The sequence below is a fragment of the Tetrao urogallus genome, assembly GCF_951394365.1.
Source record: "Tetrao urogallus genome assembly, chromosome: 7".
Lineage (NCBI taxonomy): Eukaryota > Metazoa > Chordata > Aves > Galliformes > Phasianidae > Tetrao > Tetrao urogallus.
The window spans coordinates 17578508-17604774 of record NC_136820.1 but is presented as its reverse complement, the minus strand read 5'-3'; the positions used below and the strand labels follow the sequence as shown (position 1 = coordinate 17604774).

General features: G+C 41.1%; 1 protein-coding gene across 1 annotated transcript in view; it reads left to right on the top strand.

Annotated features, from left to right (window-relative positions):
• PLCL2 (phospholipase C like 2) overlaps window positions 1-3176 on the top strand; it is a gene marked incomplete at both ends in the record, with an annotated part of 97968 nt that extends 94792 nt beyond the window's left edge. Inside the window, one exon of the mRNA XM_079538184.1 lies at window positions 2997-3176. Within this exon, the coding sequence (XP_079394310.1) occupies window positions 2997-3176 (180 nt within the window). The remainder of the gene's footprint in view (window positions 1-2996) is intronic.
• Between the last annotated feature and the right edge of the window lie 23091 nt (window positions 3177-26267).

Sequence of the window (26267 nt, the reverse complement as noted above, 5' to 3'; positions counted from 1 at the left end):
TGGTCACACTTCTCTTGATGCAATCTTCCATGTTAGTCTTGTTCAGATGTGTTCTCAGCTGAAAACCCAGCCATTCCTGCCAACCTCTGTCTTCTTTTCTCCTCTGTCTCCTCCATCTACTATTCTTTTCACACTTGGTGCCTCATATTCCTTTCTGGCAGCTTTTCCTGTTGCTTTGCAGTTTGTATCGTCCCCTCTTCCCCAAGGTCTTCCTGATGAGTGTTAACTTTGTTTTTCTCATCACGTTACCTGATTTCATTGTATTCTGCAGTTGCTTACCTGTTCTGATTTTTTTTTATTATTATTATTATTATTCTCACCAGCTTTCAATTTGTTGCAAAGCTCTTTTATTCTTTTTGAGTTGTTACTCCTACTAGTCTACTGTTTCAAGGGTTCTTTAAACATGATGTTTTTGTCAGATCTGTTTTTTATTTTTTAGGTATTCCAATCTCAATTTCAAGCTGTTATTTCATTATTTTTCTCTCTTCTCAACCTACCTGTTCTAAACTCAGCATTCTTCCACCGTGTTAGATTTTTTGCTAGTTCACAGTCTCCTCCTTCAGTTGGATCTTGTCACTACTTTGCCTAATGCAATCTAGTTTCTTCTCCTTCAGTCATAAACTACTTGCCAGGTCAGGTCTAGAGATTGCTCTCTCCTCCTTCCCTTTACCTGCTTCCTTCTCAGTTGCCATCCCAAGCTATTTCTTCCCTTCCTCCAATCAGGGTTTGAGACTGCTTGTGTTGTAACCAAATGCTGGTGGTAGGACAACTTGGACAAGCATTTTCTTCAAACACATTATTGTGTGAGAATGGAATGTGTGTTGCCTTGCTACCTACTGGAGTTGTCAGGAGATGAAAAATGATCAAGAATGAAATCCTGTGTGATTGTACTAACCACACTCAAAATCTGATTTGTATCTGTTAGAAGATCATAAGTTGGATCCACAACTCTGGATCCTGTGTTGTTGAATTACAAGTTCTTACCCCAAACAGGAGTTGGTGGGAAGATTCTTAAAAAAAAAAAAAAAAGCTTTTTTGATGGCATTTTCCTGTCTTTATTCTCAGAACTGAATGATCCATATGGTTGAGGTTAAAGAATAATATTAACAGTAATGATAATAAAATCTGCCAGTGGCAAAAAGCCTGCATGGAGAATAGCAGTTTAAGTAGTAAAAGTTTGGCAAGCATATAAGCAACTGAAAACAATTTTAAAAAACCCAAAAACATAGCGATTTTAGACTGCTGCTAGCAAGTCTGCCTATAATAAACAACTTCATTAAACTTCTAGAATTATTTAGCACTAATCCATGTAAAACAGAGCTTGGGCTAGAGACAGTTGCATTCCAGATATGACTCATTTAGTCTGCTGGTGTGTTTTAAATTAGCTTTTAGTTGTTTGTCAGTTTGGAAAAAAAAAATATGCAATTTAGAAAAAAAAGTATCCCTGGTTTTCCTTAGAAAAAAAGTTTTACTGAAGCTTTTGCTGTGTTTTGAAAAGCTTTGAGATTTTTCCTGCCCTGTAAACATAAAAGACATTCTAGTTATTATAGCCTTGGATTATTCTAAGGAGGTATTTCTTTGAAGAAAGCAATATATGTTTTTGATTTGTGTGCCTCAAGTGTGTAATTCTGTTTACTTCTTAAGGTAGTATTTATATTCTATAGCTGCTAAAAGAAGCAAGGCTAAGTATCACAACTTGAGTGCACATCTACTGTGATCTGATTGTCATTTTACCTTTCCTTCATTTTTGAAATCAAAAAGTGAAGTAGGACTTCACCCTTATTTGGCAGAGGAAGAGAGGTGACATAGCAGTTATGTCTGTACAAGAGAAGTGACTGTCAGGAGCTGGATTTTACTTCAGAAATACATGAATACTCCTATTGCAGGAAAAGGTGCAGTCAAAGTTCATAACTTTTTAAGCATTATATGAAATGAGAGTCTCAAAGAACCACAGTGCCTTTTTTAGTTATTTGTGTGCTTGTTTTCTGCCCTTCAGTTGGAACTGTATACAATCAATAGGTATACAAAAGCTAGGCTTAGTAAAATTATTGCAATGGAAAGACAATTAAAATAAATAGAAATGCTCACCGGTATCACAGACTTGCAGTAAACTCCACAAGGAGCAATCTCCAGAGAGAGATCCATCCTCAGTGGCAGTCAGCCCTTAAATGGGGTCTAGGAGAGGTGCAGCCAGGCTCCACCTCTTCTGGTCACACAGCTGAATCGCCTTCACCTGTGCTCCATGGCTGACTCAGTGCTTGCCTCAGGTGGTCAATCAGAGGCTCAGGCCGTGATCAACAGATCCATACAAACTGATGTTGCTTAAGATCTGGTATTTTTGAAGCATCATCTGATTTTTGAGCTGTGGTAGTTAGAGGGCTGTAATACAGAAAGCTGGATCACCTGAGTCTGGGACTCAGGTCTGGGACTTTCTCTTACAGCTTTACTTAAGCTGAATTGCAGTTAGGGTAAGACTGCAAGATAGATCTGAACTGCAGACAGTCCTATGAAGTCTGTGTTGTCACTGTGCTTTTTACCTGTCGCTTCCTGACCTGCATTTTGTATTTCATATTTTGACAAACTTTGACTCTTTACCATGCTACTATTGAATTAGTCACAGTGCTTAGAAAAAAAAAAAACTCCAAGAACCAAAAATCAAAGTTGTTTAACTGCTCCTTGAAGTATATAAATGAGCCCCCACAATTCTGTCCATGAGGAAACATTTTTAGTCCCATAGGTTATAAATACAGAACAGATCACCTTTCTGGAAGCTGTTAGAAATAATCCCTGTCCTTTGTTTATGTAACAGATTGGTCCAGAGCTGGCAAGGATCTTGGTTCTTATCACTTTACAAGCATGAAGTAATGTAATATTTATTTATTTACTTAATTTGAACAGGGCAACTCTACCATTAGTCTGAAATAAACAGCAGGGCAAAAAAGAGATATATAGCTCTATTATCCACTGTGTATTCAAATACTATTTTTGTTTTGCAGGGACAAGCTGATCTTCTCAAATATGCTAAAAATGAAGCACTGGAGAATCTGAAACAAATCCATTATGCCACTCTTTCATGTGGACTCAATAAGCCAGGCACTGAAAATGCTGAAATCTCAAAGCCTCGTCGAAGCCTGGAGGTCATACCTGAAAAAGCAGGTGATGAAAATGGAGAATGAGAGAACTCTCATCTCATAATTATGGAGTTTATAACTCTGTGACCAATTGTAGCTGCATAGGACATTTGCTTTGCACTTACTGTTGAAAAATATTTGGAATCTTCAAAGCACAACTGGAGAAGCTAATTACAATCTATTGAAACTGTGAATGTATGTAGCAACTCTGCTTGTGAAGGCAATGATATTGTGTAACATGGAAATTACATTATTGGCCAAAATGTAGTATGTATGTAAAAGATACTGTAATTCAGTCATAGCGTGCTGAGAAGTTTATTATAGTGCCATAGGGAAGTGAATGTTTTTTAAATGAGCTATGATTAGAAAACAGTTCACAGAATGTGACGAGTTGCCTTGATTTTCAAGAAGATAGATGTGTGGGTTCTCTGTTTCTTTGCACAGTTCCATAATTGTGCTAGCAAGGTGAATTATTGTGCGCCTAACTTTTGAAAATGAGGTCTGAAAAAGTGGGATCCACATGTTTCACACTATACGTAATTCAGCCGCTCAGATATTTGGATTTGAAGTGTTATTGATTTTATTGTTGAGCCATAAATTAAAACGAGAATGTAATTAGACAGTGATCACTGACTTCAGTGCACTATAGGAGAGCCATTATGTAAAAGGAAAATGTGCAATCAATCTGATAGCTTATGTCAGAAAAAAGATTCATACCTATTTTGCCTAAGATCTTCTGCAAATGTGTGTAGATAATGTGACCAAACTGCAAGCAAAACGTTGTAAATAGTTTTTCATTTTGTGAAGTGAAGTGCTCATCTTAAAAAGTTTTATGAGATTGCTCCTAGACAAGTAAAGCTTTTAACTAAATTTTAACTTTTTTATTTTTCAAGTATTTTCTTCCTTGCGGAATACGCGATATCTCAGTAAGCAGATTTGTCAAAAGAAAAAAAAATTGCTGTTCTGGTTCTGTTTGTTTGGTTTTATGACGACATTAGGTAAAGGTATTGTAGCTGATATGCTCATTGTAAAATGACTATAACAACCTAGAGTGTTCTCTTACTGTTCCTGATTTAACAATAAAATGGACTATATAATTACAGAAGCTAATAAATTTGAAGAAAAACAAGCAAAGTCCTACAGAGATCAAAATGCAGTTTCTGTTCAGTTGTGGGAAAAAGTGGAAGAGGGCAGTGTCTGTTGAAAATCACTGTTTTAATTAGAGCTTTTCAAGACATGCATTCTACACAGATTTACCCATTTGTTTAACCAATTTGAGATCCTATTTTTGCATATAGGTTATAATGTAAATCTGTGTATGGATAACATCTTGTAAAAGTCAGTAGGGCTCTGACAAAGAGCGTCAGTATTATCCTCACTCAATCTGAATTGTTAGGGACTTAGATTTATTTTCTAGTCATTATAAAGTTAAAGGAAAAGAAAGATGAAAACAATTTGCACAGTAAATGTCACGTCTTAGCTTGCATTTTTAAATGTCAAACTGAATGGTCTGGGAGCAGTTTTAGAAGGTGCTGAGCTCTTTTAGTGTCCAGTGACAGATCATATGCCTCAATATGATGATCCTGCCAGGAATGAGTTCTGCTATTAGAAAATGAAGCTTTTAACCCATGGTGAGCACCTGCAAGCACTGCTTTGTGAGCAGTCCTTCTCTATGTCGTCAGCTGCAAGCATTCCGTAGGCACGTCCGCTTGGTGGGAAGCAACATGACATTGGCTGTTACTGACTGTACTCCGAGCCAGCATAAAATCAGTCTTCCAGGGTCAGATCTGTTCCCAACTTATCTATACAACAATAACTACGTTACATCAAGATTTAGCTGGGCTGTAAATTGACAAGGTCAGTTTCACTTTATCAGAAAATACAATACCCAAGCTGCTGGAATTTTACCACCAACTTTACTCCATTTGAAAGGTGAGGACTGAAAAAACATCAGTACAGTTAGTATTATACGTCAGATAGGCCTGAAGGCCACTGATGCTCCATTAGCAGTCCTGGCCCATCACTTTTTTAGTGGCAGTCACAGAGCTATCTTATTGATATCTCAAACCAAACGTTTCTGTACAACTTCTTTCTTCATCTGGATTAATGGCTCAGGTATTCTTACTGTTGATAAATCGCTGCTTAGCACATCACATCTTTGAGAGATGTCTGGTAACACTGAAAGGATTAAACACACGTAAGGTTGTTTGGTGTTTTTCTTCACTTTAAGGCAAAAAAAAAAAAGTGAAAGATGAATGCCGCATGAGTTAAGGCTGACAGGTTTTGTATGTTGAACTCTGTTATATACGTAACTCCTCTGATCCTTCTGTATCTCACTAAAAATGAAGATAATTCTGTTTTGTGAGTAATATCCATATATACCATCTGCTTAAACAAAACAAAACAACAAAAACAACCTAACAGCTAAAATAGATGCAGTTATCCAAGTGACCATTTAAATTCTTTTGGATTCCAGTGTAACACTGAGACCTTAAAATGGAAGTTGCTTTTGTGCATTATTCATATTCAGTCCAAATCTGTATATAACATAAGGCCTTTAAATGAACTCAGTTAGACAGATGCTTAGAAAGTTGGTGTAAGTAGCTAAAAATCCTTCAGGCAGTTTGCATGTTACATGCTAAGAGAATGCAACATAAACACCTGCAAGCAAAGTATGAGGTTCCACTGTTAACCCAGTAATGATGATTTCAAAACCAAATTTATTAGCATATGTCTTGCTCCAATTTGTAGGAGGGAGATGAGGTTCTTTTAATATCTGTATACCCGGCGTAAGATAAAGAAACAACAGTTCAAATGTTGATCCAACCAGTTTATTATAAATCCTAATCAGGGAGACAGGGAAGGGAATGAGGGGAAAGAAAGGAAAGAAGCAAGAACCACATAAAGCGGGGATAGTCACCACCAGGACCCAACGGCGGTCCCGCTGCACCACATTTCGAAGGTCCGAGGCAAAAGCAGCAGAGGGGGGAGAGCAGCAGCGTGGCCGGCCATGGGCAGCAAGCAGGTAGCAGGAAGAAGTCGCAGAGCCAATCCAGGAGGAAGCAGCAGGATCAGGTAGCAGGCCCAGGAGAGTCTGTCAGCATGCGGGAATTCCGTAGTGAGGAATCTGATGGCAGACACCTCTGTTCTTCTCTGCTTATCTCTCTCACTGCCCCTGGCCTTGTCCATCTGTGTCCCTCAGACAAAGGAGTTCACAACCCTTGCCCAGGACTTGCTTGGACACGTTCATCTGTTTCCCCAGCAAGTTTTGGGACAATGATGTAAAAGAGGAATCTCTTACAGCATATTTTCCTCAGTCGTACTTTCTTAAAGCATTCTTTGCATCCACGATGCAATTATTTTTATTATTAGTCCTTTTTGACGGTGTTTGTTTTAGTTTATGCAGAAGTACAAGCACACAAAGTATGGTGAAGTGCTCTTAGCAAATCAAGCCAGAAGTTAACATTATGCTTTTCTTTGCCTTTATTTTCTTAAATATGCTGTAAAGTAGTTGAACTGTTTATATAGCTTTGAACTCTGGAAGATGAAGACAAAACACAAATGACTGTTTATCTGACTGCATTTTTCGCTTTTGTTTGGCTTCAGTAAGTGAGTAAGGATATGAAAAGAGAAATATGTCAACATATTGCTTAATTTAAAAGAAAATACTAATTGGGAAAGAAAACATTCACATAGGGATTATTCGCCATGTACACAGTAACAGCAAGTTCGTTCTTGAATACAAGTAAAAGGATAAAACAAAACCAGCTTTTAAAAGGAGTGTCTCTGAAAAAATCAGCCCCATCTCGACTCCTGCCCCACACCCCACTCGGCAGTTGTGCTTGGTGAGGTCCAGTCTGTAGCAGCCACTGGAGATGGAAGTGCAAAGCCCGGGATCATGCCCTCCGTCCTCTGAACTCACCAAGCACTTGCACATGGCAACTCAGTCCTCCAAAAATTCTTCCAACAGCACTTCCTGAGGGAAGTTCAGGGCCTATCGATTTTATCAAAGCATTCAAAACAGCTCAGGGACAAGTTCTGGAGAAGCTATGGCCCTTCTTCTCTCAGTGCTGGTCTTCCTACTCAAGCCAACAGGGTCAGGACTTAAGCACAGTATTACAAAATGTCTTCTCCATCTTGGACCATTTGTTTCTTTATATTCTCATGGTTTTGCAGCAAGGAGCTCGGGTGGGTGCCCCATTTCATGGGCTTGCTGGTGTAGGCAAGTGGAAGATGCTGTATGAGTCAGGCTGGTTTTCAGCTGCTTCGTACAGCCCAGGAATATTTTTATAAGACTCCCTGGCTGGTTACCATGCTCACTTTTTCCTGTTTTGGAGTTGAAGCAGCAGAGAGATGAATCAGAACTGCCAGCATGAAAAATGGAAATGAGCTCCAAATTTTAATTCTGTTCTCCTAATCAAATGAACTAATCCTAAAGGACCTAATCTTCCAGTCTTGCAATTCTTACATTTCCATATGTATGATTTCCTGGATTTCTACTGCAAGAATGCAGTTTTGTCAGTAGTATTTCTACTTGCTGTATGCATTGTTTGCTGCACAGATCAAGGGAACTCCTGGCTTTCCTGTGCACGTGTAATAATTTTTCACAGAATCATAGAATATCCCAAGTTGGAAGAGACCCGTGAGGATCACTGAGTCAAACTCCTTTCAGTAAGCCTGGATCTACCTAGCTTTACACCTGTGTTGAGGTTCAAAATGAAGGGTGCTACTTGCAAAGGAGAGAGTCACGCAGCCATAGTTGCAGCAAAGCTTGCATATACAGTGGTGTGTATTTCACAGCCTGTAGCTGAAGTGGAGAACTGCTGCAGTGGGACACCTGGCCCATGGCATTTTAATACTGGAGAAGTTGCTAGCTTGCTGCTTTCACCTGTAATGGCTGTAAGGACTTCACCACTTCTTTCTTCAATTCACACCTCATCACTGACTAAGCTTTCTAAATGGAGTATTTGCTAACTTGGTTCAAAAATTAGTAAGCCTGCATGTATCCTATACCAATCTCAGTTGTTTGAACTCCTGTAAACATTTGAAAAAAAAACCCCACAATCTTACAACCCGCAGATTCTTTTTTCCTCTGTGGCAGTGGTGGGACAGATCAGTCCAATAATTTTCCAAACTGACCCGTGATTCTCTTTATTCATTACAACTTGCTTGTTCTCCATAAGAAAAAGGCAGTAAAACCATTCGAGGCTTTATGGTTATTTCTGTTTCTGGACACAAACTTCATTTTCTGACTTACCACCTCTGATCTCCAGTGGCTGGGAAAAGGCAGAGCTGCAAAAGCAACACAGCAGATTAGAAATGGGGCTTGAGTGAAGAGCAACAAGAACCCTTGCACGTGCAGGGGAGCACCCACTGTAGAGTGTAACGAGCTGGAAAGCCGAAGGAGTGGGGAGGCAATCAAATGATAAAAAAAAGTGGGTAATTTTAGCCCAGGAATATGGGCAGCTATGGGATGGTGTGGTCTTGGTGTCATCCCTTAGTATCCCTGCGTACTGGAAGATCCAGTGGCACTGGAGGTGTTAGCAGTGCCTCAGGACAAAATGGATGTGAAGTGGCAGCACTGCCAATGGGGGTTCAGCTGCCCCTCCTGCCTGGTTGGAAGTGCCCCAGCCTTGCTGGAATGTCTACAGCCCATAGAGGAGCTTTTGGAGGGAGAGGAGGTGACTGATCAGTGCCTCACTGTAAGCTGAGAACTGCTTGGGGAGAAGGAAAGCAGCACAGCCAGGAAGCAGAGCGCAGGAACTCAGGCTGGGTTTTGTTCTCCGTCCTTTGGTTTCCTCCATTGATAAATTGGAGGAAATGACACCTAGCACATTCTGAGGTAACAAAAGAAACAACATACTGTGTGACTGCTGAAAAATATAACCCCCCCATTGCCTGCTAGGAGTGAAATAAATTGCCAAATAAATAGCTCAACTTTAGAACGTATTTGAATGTCATGTACACTGGGTTTTACGAAGCACATTAATGTCTAAATGTTTTTTGGAGGCACACATTCATCAGTCATGCTCCAGTGTGCCATGGGCTGCTGAGGAGGGCTTTAACACACAGCTACTGTCAGTCAGCTGCAAAGTGAGCCTGGGTGTTTGGGATCATGTGGGCTGAGGAGTTAAATATCACTACTGCCCAGTAAGAGTCAAAGATCTTTTATTTGCGTAACGCACTGGTAATGATTGTGCCAGGACTGCTGAAAAATGATGACAGAATGTCACTGGGTGGAGAAAAAGTGGATCTTCTCTGGGACCAGTGTGGGGCTGTGGATAGGGATCTCACTGCAGAGCGCAGAGCACTCCCACAGTGAGCAGCTGTGCTGCCATTCCTGCTGTGGAGAGGGAGCAGCCAGCCAGCAGTGCTGGGAACAGTGCTTCCTGAACATCCTTCTCTGGAGTGCTGTGCTTTGTGCTCACCTTTCCTGTATGCAGGTTTAAAGAGCCGCACACTTTACTCGTTGCCATTTCTGTGCTGTTTCATCCCCTCTGGCAATAATTGCAATGCGGTTATGAAATAGGTGAAACCTGGCAGGCTGTGGCCGTGCGCCAGCAAAGCAGGCAGGATCCGAAATTGGGAGGGAAGGAGGAAGGGTGTTGTGCTGCCCTGGGCCTTGGCTCACAACCACTGCTCGAGGTTTATTTGCTTGATGAAATCTGTATCAATTTGTAAACAAACATCTTTCTAGATGACTGTTTACATGGGTTGATAGTGATAGGACAAGGGGGAGTGGTTTTAAAGTGAGACAGGGGAGAGTTAGGTTAGATATTAGAAGGAAGTTTTTCACACAGAGGACGGTGATGCACTGGAACAGGTTGCCCAAGGAGGCTGTGGATGCTCCATCCCTGGAGGCATTCAAGGCCAGGCTGGGTTTGGCTCTGGGCAGCCTGGTCTGGTGGTTGGTGACCTTGCACATAGCAGGGGGGTTGAAGCTAGATGATCTTTGTGATCTTTTTCAACCCAAGTCATTCTATGATTCTGTGAAGATGAGAGCAGCATGAGCCTCAGAGGAGGGCTCTGAGAGACACAGCACACCCACACCGATGCACAGGACAGCATGCAGATCTGTGTACTTTAACATCAGTGCCCAAAGTTTTCACAATCTACACAGAAAAGAAGCCATCCCCAGCCCAGTTCCTCGTATTTCAAGTATTTACTTTCTTGTAAAGTTACAAACTGTAGAAGAATAGAAAGGGGCGGTTGCTAACTCTGGAACTGCAGCTTTTGCAATTTGTCCAGGTAGATTACATGCAAATGGCATTGATGCCATTCCCCTGGGTTATGAACCTCCCTGAGAATCACACTCTGGCAAGATACTGTTTGTAGACTGCTCACCAGAAGAATCAGGTTAAAATTATTTCATGACCTGTACTGCAAGTAATGACATTTCTAGTGCTGTAAGAATGACTGTATTTGATCCTACGAATTCATTTTTCTAGCTTCTACTGAGCAATGTTTTGCATACAGAACAGGTATATTACTGGTTAAATCCTTTAATGCAACAAAAGGCTGGAAAATGCAGGAATCCATAAAAGAAAATATTTTATTTTTTTAGAAGGCAGTAGTCACAGCCACAGGATTTCATTGAAGTCAATTGGCTAGCTCGGCAAGCTGAAGAAGGTTGCTGGAGTCCTCACAGCTTATATGGATTTTCATAGTCACTGCACATTGCACTAAGCAAGGGAAGGTTAAATCTCTTACTTCAGGGCTTAAAATAATCTCTTTCTTTCGTAATGATTGAGAGGACTTGGAACAACACACTGGAAAACTGGTACAGGTCAGTGGCCAATGCTAGCTGCTACAGTAGATAGAGTGCATTTAAAACTACAGGGTAATTCCTGTGTTTTTGTGTAAATGTAAAAATACTTTCGTGTTTAAGACATACGCTTCTCTTGCCAAAGGGCATGAAGAAAGAACTGTCTCTGCATATCCAGCAGCAGAAGCAAACACTGAGAAATGGGTGTTAAAAATGAGGTGACTCTCAAGCATTGCTCTGTATAACCATAAGAGCAACAAGAGATGCAGGGCTCCAATTAAAGTAACTTTGTGGGGCTGTGGTGAGTAGATGGAGAACTTCCTCATTTGGAAAGATCTGTGCCCTGTGTCGGGGAGTCCAGAAATATAGTTTTGTCACAGTGATTTTTCCCAGTGCTGACTGCTCCCAAAGCTGCTGCTTCCATTGCAGATCATATCAGGGCTGGCAGCTCATACAGAGCATGCTGAAGTGGGTGAGAGAGCCACAGCAATTAAACCTGGAAGGTGAATAGTTTCTAAATGACCAGGATGGAAGAGAAAGTAAGTGATGGTTGGAAAGTCACAGAAGACAAAAATATTCTTGCAGTGATTCTCTAGGGATATAATAAGAGAAACAGAAAGGGGTGAGGGCTGCTCTGCTGGTCCATTTGCATTGCGATATGGCATTTTCAGTTATCACTTCTGCAGCATGAACTTAATGCAAAAAACTATTTGCTTAGGGAAAGAACAGCCTAAGTGGAACTTTATCATATTCTAAGTCTTCCAGGCAACACTCAATAGCTAGGTACAGATAACCATATATTGTCAAAATTAGACAACTGCTTTGGCCAGGGTAAATTCTTGTTGTTTTAGTCTGAGCATAGAGAAATAAAAAAGATTCCTTTTGCAGTAATTGGTTCTCCTACTGTACTTACCCCTAATTTTCCTTACTGTCAAGCCTCGTTTCTTCTGTTACATAGATTGACATCCTCTCAATAATAATTCTCATTATGGTTTGAAGGACACTGTGGCCTAGTTTTCCAGGGGAAGCACTGAGCGAGGGAAACACAGCCTGCTATTACTTTGTCCATGGAGCTCTGTAACTCTGCTAATGATGCTGGGTTCCTCCTCATGCACTGGCGGTTTGCTGGACAGGAGGACTGGCAGAGCTGTAATTCATCAGCCACAGGCTTGGGTGTAACAGACTGTGGCAAGGTGGCAAGTGTCCCAGTGTGAGGGATTAAGTCTGAACAAAACGGGGTGGTTTCAGAGGTCCAGCTGCTGTTTTCATATGTTTTGATGCAGCCACATGGAATAATAATTCACACAAGATTACAAAGAGTGAGGATGAGGTGCTGAAGAGAGGGGAGGAACTTCCACTAAATGATGCTGTGGAAGGTCGGGTTTTCTCTGTGCTGGTCAGTATTCATCTGAAATAATATCCCTCATAGAATTCTATTAACTCATTACCAATTTGATATGAAAAAGGCTATGCTTCCAACAAGTTTTTTTATCTTTTAATTAGATTTTATGTTACTGATGTTCCCATAGTAAAGGTTATGTTTGAAGGGAATTTATACACTTACATGACATTTAAAACTGCAGAAATAGTGTGAAATCATTGCATACAAACGTGCTATTAGCTGCATGTCAGTATCCAATAAATTCTCTGCACTTCTAATTCTTTTTTAAGATCTTGAAGCATATCTGATGTTGTGACATTTTATGGCATTTAAATGTCTCAGCAGCGGGACTTTATTCTCTTCATGCACATAGTCTTCTACGGCTGAAAGAGATCTGACATTGCAGAAGAAGCAAGGAAGATGACAAAATGGACTGATCTGCCAACTATTTCTCATGTAAATTGTAGCCAGCTGAATTCTAAATTAGCTGAAGGCTCAGCCTTATCCAGTGGATTGTTGCACACTGAGGCTGTCTGGGATCAGGAGGCTGCCTGGGATCAGGAGGCTACTTGTGCCTAAAACAAAGTTAAATTAATATTCAGCCAGAAATTCTAATGGGAAGAAGTGCAAAATTTGGTGTCAGAAAGATTCATTGCCACATACTGGATGATCCATTGTGAAACTTTTCTCAGAAGCTTCAAACTGACAATTGCTTTCAGCCGCAACATCGGGGCTTTGTAAAATGAAACCCGACACAAGTGAAAATAACTTAAATGACTGAGAAATGGAGCATGTTTATTTCATTAACCGTTTCGCCAGCAGAGCTGAAGTCCCAGTTTGCCAGCAGGGGCAGACAGGCAAGCAACCTCAGCCTGCCTGAGGCAGCAGGATGCTCACATCTTTCCCTTTTGATAATACACTTGGGAACAGGAGCTTTACAAGCTGTTATTCTTTTGTTCTCCACTATAGGTGCATAAATGCTCCTCACTGATGTGAGCTAGCCATCTTCCACCAGGACTGTAACACTCTCAGGTATATGTGTATGTGGCCAGCCATGTCTGCACCTGTCCTCTGCCACAGGTTCATCACAGAGTGAAGGCTCAGCAAGTGGGGCAGGTAACAGAAAGTGTGATAAATTTGGAATAACGGCAGTGGGGCATTTCTTCATTTCTTGTGTGCTTGCTTTGGGCTTGCTCTGCAAAGAGGGATGCTGAAGAACAGCACTGGTTAAAAGAGAGGATATTGAGTCTTGCTGGCGTATCAGATAGAGAGGGCTGCCCCAGCCAAAGGAGCATATAGATCTCTGCAGGGGCATAACAGCACATACAGGTATGAGCAGAACTTGCACATGAATCTTGCACATACCACGTACATTAGAGATGTTTTGAGGTGAAATTTCAACTTCTAACTGAAACCATTTCAAGACTCATGCTATGATTCTGTGAAATCCGCTATGGGCTCTTCATAGTTTCAGGGTCTAAGGCAGCTCATTGGAGAGCCAGCTGTGTCCAGAGACCTGCATTGAATGTTCACAGAAGAGGCATTATTGCTCCTTCTTTTAGTAAGGCAAGAAAACTCTCTGAAATCAAAGGGCTTTGTCTTGCAAAGACCCATCTAGGAAATGCAGTTTCATCTTTTTCCAAGTAGCATAAAACTTGGCCAATTTTAAGGGAGACAAAGCCAGCCTCTCAATTCTTTTTGCTTGAGCTGAAAGTTGCCTGAAGCCATGGATCACATGAGAAACTTGATTCATATGAAATATCAAGATTATTTCAGAATAAAAGTGTAGGTGGTGTCATTTTCCTCAGCATGCAGACATGAACGTAACTTGTACATGGAGTCATTAATTTTAGGTTCAGACTTCATGACATATATTGGAGTAACAATTTGTATTAAATCCATGTTCTCTGTTTTAACTTGAAGGCAATCTAGGGCAACTGTTTTCACTGACAGTGGGAACAGAAGAGAATTTCTATGCAGGGAGGTCTCTACTCTTCGACCAGTCCAAAAGATGAGTACATGTTTTGGAGATGTGACATTAACTTATAAATTGCTTCCATGAGAATGCAAACTGCAAGTAGAAGAAAATGGTTTGGTGCCCTGTAATCCAGAAATGATATGTCAGTGGCATTTGGAGACCAAGCTGAGGCCTGACCACGATGGACAAGGCCAGAGATATTTTGAGAAAGAGATATATTTTTGTAAACCTCAAACTGCACTGCTTCCTTGACCCCAGCTGAACATACGACGATACATCTGTTGAATTGAGGCTAGGTGTGCTGGTGTTCTGGGATCTGAAAGGAAGGTTTTGTATGCTTTATATGTATCATATTACTTTGAGTGCACCACAGACTATTTCTGGCTACCTTGTGGCAAAAGCCCTTGCTCTCCTAAGCTATGAATTTTCTCTCTGAAGGATATTTCAACGCAGCTAAAATACTGTCACTTTAAATGGCAGATCTTGTGGACTACTTAGAAGGGGCTCAATTCCAGTGATTAAACACTGGACCAGAGGAACATCACCAAAACTGATAGGAATGGCTATACCTTAGATCAAACTTCTTAGAGGAGAATTGTGCCTCTAAAAGTCAAGGCTTGTTGGGCTACTCTCCTGGGATGTCATCTTTGAAAATGTCAGTCATGATGCACATTACCATAGATGTCTCTCTCCCCTGGGGTAAATTATTCACATAAAACATTCTGATTTTAGTCACTGGCAGCTTTATGTAGTCTAATTTTTGCACACATTTTTTGTAAATATTTTTCTGTGGTCCAGGATGAGGTTGTTTCTAACTCCGTCATCTCCATTGCTTTGCCTGTCCCTATTTATAAAACTTTTGCTGCTTTTCCTGAAAGTTGCTATGTAGCTAAATATATGATCTCAGTGGCTACTGTTTATTTTGTACCCCCGCAGAAAACCAAAGGAAACATCACAGATCTGTCTTCTTGGCTTGAAGAATGCCACTGTGCAGGGATAAATTGGTCTCAGGTTCATTTTACTAAAAATTTCTAGCAAACACTTCTTCAACACATGAGAAAAAGATATTTGGAGGTCCAGATGGAAACGTTTCAGATAATCTAGTCTAACATGAGTTATAAAGGCCAGTTCACCTAGTGTCTCCTGCCTAAAGATTCTTCACTTGGAGCAGGTCTTTAGAGCCACTTCCTTCCTTCCTAAGAGATCCAGGATGATAAAAATTAAATATCAAACCATTCTGTAGGCTGTGTTGTTCAAAGGCTAATTTTTTTCCTTGGTAAAACTTGCACTTCATTCCCAGCTTGACTTTGTATGACTTGAGCTTTCAGTCATTCACCAGATAAGAGGTCCTATTGTAATCAGAAATCTTTCATGTGGTCTAATCACGCTGAAGCCCATATTACATTATGCATCAAATTGAAGCATCTTCCTGAAGTGCCCTGTCAAGACCTCAACTCATTCTTTGGCCTTCCCTGCTAATCCCTTTTGATCTCTCAACATAAATTCTGGTGTTGATGCTATGAAAACAGACATAGTATTCCAGGAATGACACACAGTTCCAGTTAGTGATGCATCACATGGGCTCCCTCTGCTAGTCACACATCTCCTCTTTCCCAAATACACATTCAGTGCAATTATGTAGTCAAGTGATGGAAATCCATCTGTACAAAGCAATTCACCTCATTTTTATTTATACTTCAGTAACTTGTGTCCTCTGCAAATTTAATCCTTAGTTCTATTTTCTTTCAGAAAAGTGTGAAGAAATAACTGAATCCAGTGATCTACATGGTGCCTACATGGTGCTCCACTAGAAAGTCTCCTTCAAGATGGTGTCTTCCTGTTCACAGTTAATTATTGACATAATTCAACTAATTTTAGGTACTGCTATTCATTTTAATTTGAAGAGCATGACACAGAACATCTGCACAAATTTATCAATTATAACCTTATCGAGTAAGTTAAGCTTACTTGATCTACTATTTAGTAAAATCTTTTATACTGAGTTTTCTTAGGTCATCAACACTTGAATTCTCCACCCTCGTCCTCTCTCTGCTTTCAAACAGTGCAAATTGCTTAATACAATTTGTTTTCCAGGACTGCAGTCTCTGTGTTTACCCCCTTAGGAGACTGCTGATTTCCTGGCTTGTCATTCTAAGGAATTTTCTCATTTTACCACACTTAATGAGGAATAAAGTCAATGGTTCAGAAAGCTTTGGAGCAGTTTTTAAAATATTTTTCCATGAAATGTGGGACCAAATGCATTCTTTTTACTTGAAGGTAACACTACTTTAGCTGCAAACACGTGGTTGAAGTAAAGTACAATTTTGAAACAAAGACAAAGCATCTGATAGACACAGTAAAAGCAGATATAATATTCAGTGTGAAAGATGGGTTTATGATAGAAAAACAAAGCACAGAAGAGAGCTTAGTTTTTGTTCCTGAACATCATGTGACTGCTGATGCTCCCCTGCAGGAAATATGAAACGTAATACTGACTCGCTTTGGTGTCTACTGCAAACCCACAAAACATCATTCTTTGAGTCCTACACATCTCAGGCTTGATGAAGATCATCAATTTATGCTTCCCTTCCCTTCCCTCTTTCTTTTTTTTCAGTTTACTCAAGATAGATCAGGAAAGCTTGGGATTTCTAGGAATCAGATACAGCCTTGCATAACCACCTTGTTGCCTCAACTACCTACCTTTACAGCACCTCTTTACATATTTTAAGCATAGATCCACAGTACTGAAACATATCCCTTTAGAAGGACAGCAATAGGCATTCCTATGCTGCATTCATTGCAAATATATAAAAAAAACAAACAAACCAACAGAACAATAACACCCCAAATCAAAAGAACTCAAAAAACCCTAGAAAACCCACTCATGAACAAGCAATTTTTTGAGTCCATTTTGGAGATTTTGGAACAGGCATGAAGACAGATTTACAGCAGTCAAAACACAAGTTTTGACTGTGACCAGTTCCTATTTAATACATGACAGGTGTCATTCAGACTAATTTGTACTTTTTTTTTTTTAACTTTTCTTTCTGGCATTGAGATATATAGAGTCAGATTCTTTATGATAATACTATTTTGCTAATTAATATAATTAAGCTGTGTACCTAGTTTTACATAGTAGAGCAAACTACTCAAGATCATCATCATTAGCTTAAAGAGCTGACAATTGATGGAGATGATTTTATCTTAATAGGCTGTAACCTTTCACAAGCAACACCCTCCCCAAGGGGAGTTCTTCAATTGAATCAACAATGCTTCTGGGGGGAATGAAGAACTTTGCTCTTCAAGAATTGTGTAAACAGATCTTCAGCATCTCCTCATCACTTTGCTTGAGAAGGAAAGCAGCAGCTGGTTATTAATACCTGCTGTGCTCTGTTTTGACAAACCTGCATTTAAGAATAGCAACTACTGTGTAGCTACAGTGCAGGCTGAGAAGTGGGGTTTTGAAAGGATCAAGAAGGGTCTGGAGAAATGTTGGCAAAATAATACAGTATCTGGGTCAGGTAAATGACAGTACTTGGAGTGGTTCCTAGGGAGAGAGGCTGGGGAAATGTGCTTTAAACTGCTGGTGTGTTCATTATTGCTCAGGTACAAGTAGGCTTGACAGGAAGATAAATGTAATTTGACAACAAGTTGGGGAAAGCTCATCATAATCACACTGTCAACCTTAAAACTTTGATAAGGAGGATCCAGAGGGACATGTTGGACTTTTTAACAGATCCCAAAAGCCATTGTTTTGCCCCCTTTTTTTTTTTTTGGAAGCCCAAACTTGTCACTGCCCCTGTGGAAGAGACCTTCAGAAGTGACGAGACAGATCCCATGGAGCAGAGCCCATGGAGTGGCTGAGCCCACGTCTCCCCAATACTTTTGGTGGGCTCTGAGGCAGACCTGCAGCAGCTAGTGAGAGGTTTTCCAGTAGACAGTTTTGCTCCAGATCTGATGACAGGTCATGTAGCAGCTCCCTTTGGCTTCCCTCATCTCCTTTCCTGGCTCAATACCTTCCTTTTGCCTCCTCATGGCCTCTGTAAGACAGGGTCATAGAGAATCCTTTTTCACCATTCTTACAGAGCCTGACCCTGTAGGTGAAAACTTGTCTTTGTGAGTTCTCAGTATTGCTTCATTCAGAGCAAACAGCTACTTTCTGCCTTTCTTTCCTTTTTTGGCCCTGGTCCTTAACCCAAGAGAATTAGCAGGAGCAGGGTCTGCGAGCAGTGCCCTCCAGAGCCTGCTCTCCTCTGTGAACTGGTGTCAGCCCTGTTGCACAAAGATCTGGCCATTCTGGAGAAGCACATGGGAAACAAAATTTGCATGAGGTAATACGTAACAATAAAACTCAGGTAACAGCAAGAAGTAAGCCTGAACTATCTCAACAGCTTTGTGGTTTGGTGCATGTTAAGATTTTGTTCAATATTAAGCATCACTCAGCCTGTTGGAGGCAGTTAATCGATCTCCATTTCATACCTTTCCTTAAAGCCAGCAACAATATGATGCAATATAATTGCAAAACTTTTGGTACTAAAGATCTCAAAGCGCTTTTCTATAGGCCACCAGTAGTGATACAGACAGGTTAAGAACATGCCAGGCAAGTACAACGCTGGTGACTGGAGCCAGTATTCCCCAGGCAGGGAATACTTGGGAAAACAAAATGAGTTTGAAGTTTTTCTATGTGAACCCTCCTGTTCTGTGAACTAATTCTTGTTTAGTCTACTGGGAACCATTGAACTAATTTCTAGGAGGTACTTAACTGAAAAGCCAGTTTGTTTGTTTTTCTCCTCTCGTTCCAGTCTTTAACATTATGACAGATTGTATACTATCAAAAAAAACTTTTGTTTTTCCCATTTCTCTGTTGGGAATTTACTGCTGATACATACACTGCGTGTATTCCTCCCTGATATCATGCAATTACAGCCTTTTTTTTTACTTCATTCCACATCTCTCTTTTGTCTCATAGAACTGGGAAGTTACTTTGTGCAGTGGAGGAAGAGAATTACCATTTTTCCTTAAAATGCAAAACCAGCATTATGGGTGGTTTATTCAAGCCTTTGCTTCCACCATCTTTGCAGTCTACAGTCAAAGATCTCCTTTAGATACTCACAGCAGGACACTAATAGAGAAAATGTCTCAGCAAAACCGATTGTGCCATCAACAGTGGCAATTGCACAATGCAGCTTCTATGCTATGGCCACAGCTGAGAGTATTTGCATAAAAAGCAAAATCTACTCAGACAAGATCAAGGAAAAAATACAGCTTATTTTTCGGTTGCTGTTGTGTGCATTCTGTGTGGTTTTAGTGGCACAAGAACCATTGACAGGACTCAGAATTGATGTCACAAGAGGCACTTCATGTAGAAAATTGAGTAGCATTAGACAAAAGGAACAAACCAAATCCTAAAATGTTTGTGACTGAAAAATGATTGCATTGGAGATTATTTATCCTATGGGACATATGTATTTAACAACAATCAGCATTACTTTCTTTTGGGCAATCAAATTATGCACTGGTCAGAGTACAAGCACTGCTGCAAGGCTGCTCATTAGCTATTGTCTTCAACAGATGCACCGAAGGAAAGGGGATGGTTTGATCAAAGGCAAGGAGGTCAGAGAAATGCACAAAGAAGACCGGAACTCTCTTACGACATTGTCATTCAGAGGGTTGAATTACATGTGACAAATCAGCATCTCATCTTCCTAAGCTTTGTACCTCCAAAATGAAACAGATGGGCTGTATCAGCTTCCTCCCACTGTTAAATGAAGATGAAGCATGCTGGCAGCTCCCACTGGCATACTGCTTTGAGGTCTGCAGGCTCCAAGAAACACAAAGGGTTAACATCGTTGAAGGCTGCATTTTTTCCATGTTCTGGTTTTAAAGAGAAGGGACATTTATTTTTAATATTTTTCCATTTGAATTTTGTCTTAGTTTAGCATTTGAAGATGGACCTATATTAACACACTCTTTCATATTTAACTTTTACAATTCTCATTATGCTCACTACATAGATAGGCACACAGACAATTTTGCCTTGAGGAGAGGACAACACATAAATGATAGCACACACTGGGCATTTCTGCTGTTGTATTTGTATTATAAAAACAAAACACCATGTCTCTGTTGGCTGTGTACGTGATTTCAGGGCAACTAAGTCTGCATTAATTTAAACCTCTCTGTTTTATGTATTAAATTATTTTTGAAGGAAATAAAATTTGATACACAGCCCACTACTAATTGAAGTCAAAACTAACCTACAGATCATAGATCTGCATTACACTGTGATCTTCAAATGGATAAAGAGCAATGTAGGTTTATACATCCATATATCTTGCTTAACACTGTTTACTTCCAATAATGACTTCAGTGCAGTCAATCAATTTTTCCTCAAGCTTAAGGCTGCAGGTTATTTTGGACTTATTCGGGCATCTTCCAAATAAAACAAAGACAGCTGACCATAAAGAACATGGTATTCCCAGTGACATTATTAACATTTTGTCAGCAGAAGTGATAGAGGAGACAAATTCCAATGCAGCTTCAGGGAAAGAACGCTGCATCTCTAGGTGCAGATGTAGCTAAGGAGGAGCGTGAGCTTGGAAATAATTGTGCTGTAATCTCTTTGCAACGACATGGTCGCATGGGATAGGAATACATTCTGGAAAAGGTGACTAAGAGCGGTGTGAACCTTCTCCATATTCCCTTGAAATTATGCAGGGACTGGATGCACGATGTTGATCCCTATCACATCATGCTGAGGATGTAGTACTGAGGCTGACAGAAAGTGGCTGCTCGCAGCAGGGACAGAAGTGATTCCTCCTCATGCTGATACCTCAGGGGTAGGCTATCTGTTCTCAGTGTGGAGCTGGCAAAGGAAAATAAATAAACGTTAAAAAGGCACACACAGTATGCAAACCAAAAAGAGGAAACTTACTCAAAGTGAGAAGTAAGCGATTGCTGGAATCTTGTCTGTTTTTAAAAATAAAATCTTAGTCAGAGTAGGAGAAAGAGTATATTTAGAGCCAACAAAACAACCTGGCTTTCCTGGCTCTCTCCATGCACTATTTTGCCAGACTCCAGCTGAAACCACCCAGTTTTTCCCCTAGAAACAAACAACCCTGTTTGCTCCCAAATCTCAAAGAAAGCCTAATTTTCTTTAAGCTGCTAAAAAAACTTCCTGTGCCTTGAGTTAGCATTGTGTGCCAGGCTTCAGCGTGCTGAGAAATGAAAAAGTGCTTTGTAATGGAAAAGCCAGTTCATTCCTCACTATGTGGTGCCACAGTAATAAAAGAGAAAGTTTCAAACCTTCTTGTCTTAAACAGGCCAGAAGGAACAGGGGATTAATTTAAAGAGTTCAGATGCAAGATCACTGTGATCAGAACTATGCTCTCCAGCCTTTTCCAGGCTCAGAAAACACTGTTTTCCTTGGTAATTCAGTGAACTGCATGATAGAAAGAGAAAGCTGCATAAAGCCACACACTGTTACAGAGTGGGAGGTTAATGAAGTTCATTTAACAGACCAGTGGTGCAAACCTGTTATCAGATTGCTTGTGCAGCTCCCAGACGGCTTAAGCAAATCTGGGAACTTAAACAGGTACTAGCATTTTGTTATGTGATTAATAAAGCATCAGGATGCTTACAGCTCTCCTACAGCACAGCTAATGACCTTCAATAACTATGTGCTTTATCCAAGAAGGAGAACATTTTAGGGTACCTTATTTTGGTCAGCTAATTGAATTACTTTTGTCATCATTAAACATCTTTGGAAAACCTCAAATCCTGTCCTCAACTGCTGCAGCATGTTGTGGATAAAGCAGGTGTTACAGTGAGCACGAAGGGCCACTCTTTCTCCTTCCCAGCTGTGAGGAACAGCACCTAAAAGGGAGACTGAAAGCTTTCCAGCAGGCTGATGGCTGTGCCACCCATAGGAAAGTGAAAAACAGCCAGGTCAGGTGGGACAAACTACTCCATAAAACGTAGAGGTTTTCAGTGGTATTTTATAGTGAGTCTGTGGCAAAATCTGTAGGACTATCATTGTTACAGTTGGTGTTACAGCCAGGCTCCATCCCTTCTGGTCACGCAGCTGAATCGCCTTCACCTGTTCTCCCATGGCTGACTCAGTGCTTGCCTCAGGTGATCAATCAGTGCTTCAGGCCATGACTCAACAGTTCCCATACAATCATAGAATCATCAAGGGAGGAAAAGACCTCCAGGATCATCCAGTCCAATTGTTCACCTACAGCAATATTTCTGCACAAAACCATATTCCTTAATAAATCATCTAAACATTTCTTGAGCACCTCCAGGGACAAGGTTCCACCTCCCCCCTGGGCAGCCTGTTCCATGATCTAACCACTCTTTCGGAAAAGAAATTTTTCCATCCAACCTGAATCTCCCCTGGTGCAACTTGAGACCATTTCCTTGCTAGTAATGTGTGGGAAAAGGCTGACTCCCACCTCACCAAAAGTCCTTTCAGGTAGCTGTAGAGAATGACAAGGTCTCCCCTGAGCCGCCTCTTCTCCAGACTGAACTACTCCCATTCCCTCAGCTGCTCTTCATAAGACTTGTGCTCCAGACCCTTCACAGCTTTGTTCCCATCTCTGGACACGCTCCAGGGCCTCAATGTCATTCTTGTAGTGAGAGACCCAAAACTGAACACAGTACCTCGAGGTGCAGCCTAATCATGTGCCACTAACTCTCTGCCAGGTCATTCTCTGCACCACCTAACCCTTGCAGTGTCAGCCTTTATCCTTCAATGTGCCTCGCATGCTTTTGTATTTTTGTTTACTTATGAAATGCTCACTGCTAGTGCAGGCTTTGTCTCTGCAGTATGGTTTGTCCTGTTGTTGACCCCATGATGCAGAGAAACCAACAATACCTCTTCTGAGTCTTGGATCCAGACATCACAAACTACCCAGGATTCAGGAGGACCTTAGCAAGCCTACAGCATTTTTATTGCCCTTGTTCTCCTAGCCTCTTCTTGACCCATGCCTCACTGACTCCACACTTGTCAGACAGCAGCTAAACATATTGCTGCATTCAAGTTCAGCATCTTGACTGACTCCATTTACCCACACCCTTCCCCATTAGATACAGCTTATGGAGTGAACATCTTCAGGGGGGTGTACCTTCCTCCAGCTGCTGTGGCCACCAGGCACAGACTTGCACTCACCTGGGTACACAGCCTGTGGCCTTCTTCAACACTGGGAACAACTGCAGTTGGGATAAGGTGGGGTCATGAAGGCAGAGCCTGAGACAGCATCTTTCTGCCCTGCTTGCAAGCTTTCTCAGCAGACAGAACAAAGTCAGTCACCTCACAGACTGTATCCCTGCTTGCAGTATGCACCTTTCCCTCTCCGTATTCACCCAGCAGGCATGGGTTTATCATCTCTTGGATGGAATAAAGTCTTGCATTTTTGCTCCCCGAGGAGTCTGGAGCCAGAGCACACCCTGAGAGGACAGACATGCAAGCACTGAGGCAAGAAGCAGAAGGCTACATCAGACAGCAAGGTTGGATCTCTGCAGACACCAAGGAAAACTGTCTCAGAGCATAGCCCAAGAGCAGGACATGCATGTGTAGCTCAGCTGCAGTCCTTCCCAGCACTAAGCCAGCAGAGCCAGGTGGTCAGAGCAGCCCTTGGCAAGGTCCAGGGAGACAGAAGATGCTGCTGGTGCATAGCCCAGATATAGGTACCAGGAGCATTGTCTATAATAATATATTACTTTTATTGGCCTAAACACAGCATTCTAGTTAAGACACTGTGTTTCACTTACATCTGGTGTTTACACAAGCCAGTGATTCTATGCCAGACAAATCCTGCAGAATTTCTTCAGTAAAGTGCAGTTTAAATAGCTGCCTGCAGCATTTCTTTGTCTTCTTGCTAAAGGCAATGGCTGGTTCTGTGGACAATAAAGAGGCAATGACAGGTTCAACCTAATCAGTTCACTCACCCTTTTAAAGAAATGCCCAGGAACAAGCAACAATTTTATGTATGTTCAAAACTGGATGACTCAGTAAAGTCTTCAACGTGGCTCCCTAACCATCTCTTTTTCATATGCTTCAAGAATGATAGCATATGGCATCCATGAAACTGGAGATTTAAAGCTGTTGAGGTTAGCTTTAATCTTATAGAACAGTATAAAAAACTCCTCAGCAAAGCTGTGAGGAGACACTCAAAGAACTTTAACAATATTGCTTAAATAGGAGTTGACTGAGTTATTCATTCCCTTTTTAGTTTGTTTCCTTGAAGCTGCCTACCTAAAATACCTTGATCTTTCTTTTTTCCTCCATGCCTTGTGGCTGAGGAAAATTAGTAATTTAAGGTTTATGGGTGGAGTGGGAGAGAGTATGTTCTGAAAACAGCTTCGTACTGCACTTCTGTGCATCCTATCTTCTCTTATTCCTCCTGCTCAGAAGTCTATTACATGAAGAAACAGTCACTTCGACCACATGCAACCCTGTCTTTATAAAAACTAAGATGTGGATATCAGAATGAAAGGAAGAAACAGAGTCATCATGCAATTATTACACATTTATATACCAATCTTGCTGGAAGGGAGGTGCTGCTGAAGGTGAAACTTACATTCTCTGTGCAAGTATTTAAAAGTAACTTAATGACCTCAGCTAAGATACTCAGAGCTCTTATTAAACTGCTGCTTTGCGGTGAAGAAAGATGTGCTGGTGTGGACAAGATTAGAGAATTAGGGTAAATTCATCCATCTGTGTAGGAAGAAGACTTACATGAAACCATCTTCCATATCCATAGATAATTTATGAATAGAATGCAACTATCATTCTACAGTCTCAAATAGACACAGCTGGTTAGGCACACACAGCCTGTCATCCTAGCCAGCAGGGGAAGCATTTGTCTCTTGTTTCAAATTTGCTTTCTCTAAAGTTGATGGCACACTTGATGAACTTTACTAATTGCATTTTGGAAGGATGGAAAAGATCATTCAAGAAGGAAAAGGACCCATAAAAAACTGAAAACAAATATGGACATACAATTAGGCTGGATAAACCTTAAAATGCTACAAACTCTTTGCATCTGCACCTGTGAGAGGAGATGGATCCCTGTTACGGCTGGGGTTTCATTTTTAAACCATGAAGAGAAGTTCTATGTGTGAACATCTTGAAAATACAGGTTATAAATGTGTTTAATGAGGCCTTAACTTCCTGTTAAGGGTAGTCCTCTGCACACCAGCGTACTTGCAAACAGCATCAGACTGACCTGCAAAGAGAAATGGCAAACAACATGCTGGGCTGTGACAGTGAGAGATCAGGCAACCATGGCAATAAGCTTGTTTGGGATCTCTTACAGCCAGAGATATTTTGGCTATAGAAGGACTTGCATCTTTGACTTGTATAGACTGAGCTTTTTGGGAATGGCGGCCCTAGGACTTATATTTGTCTCCCCACTATCTGTTGGAATGGAAGTACCAGCCTGTTCAGCAGGTCCTCACTGCCCGTTTCTATCCATGCCTGTTTGGAAAGCAGCTCCTATATTTCCTGTGGGATTCAGTGCCATTTCTCTTGAAGTCCAGAGGCCACGAACCACAGTGCACTAACTCTTTTTAGCAACAGGTCTGTTGCTGTACATAAAGTTCCTGTGCCACAATTAAGTACCCTGCAGAAGCATGTCAGCTTTCTGCAAGAACAGTGGCAGCTCTGGTGAGCAGCATTATCATGCAGCAGGCAGACAAAAACCTTTTAAAGGATCTTGGTAAGATGCAGTAGAATAAAAGAACAGAAGAAGAAAAAACCTGTCTCCAGCTTCCAATTAACCTGCCCCCAGCTGTCTTATCATGTTAATTTTATATTTCACTCGTGTTAGATCAAGGGCAGTACAGATGGCTGCGCTCAGCTGTGAGATGGCAGAATGGACTGAGGCATCCACAGCATGGCTCTCACCTCCCTGAAGCATGGGGAGTGGGTTCCTGTGGCTCAGCAGGTCAGTGAAGATTAATAAAGCAGTCAGCAGGTAATTATCACCCCCTTGTTAGCCCCGGTCC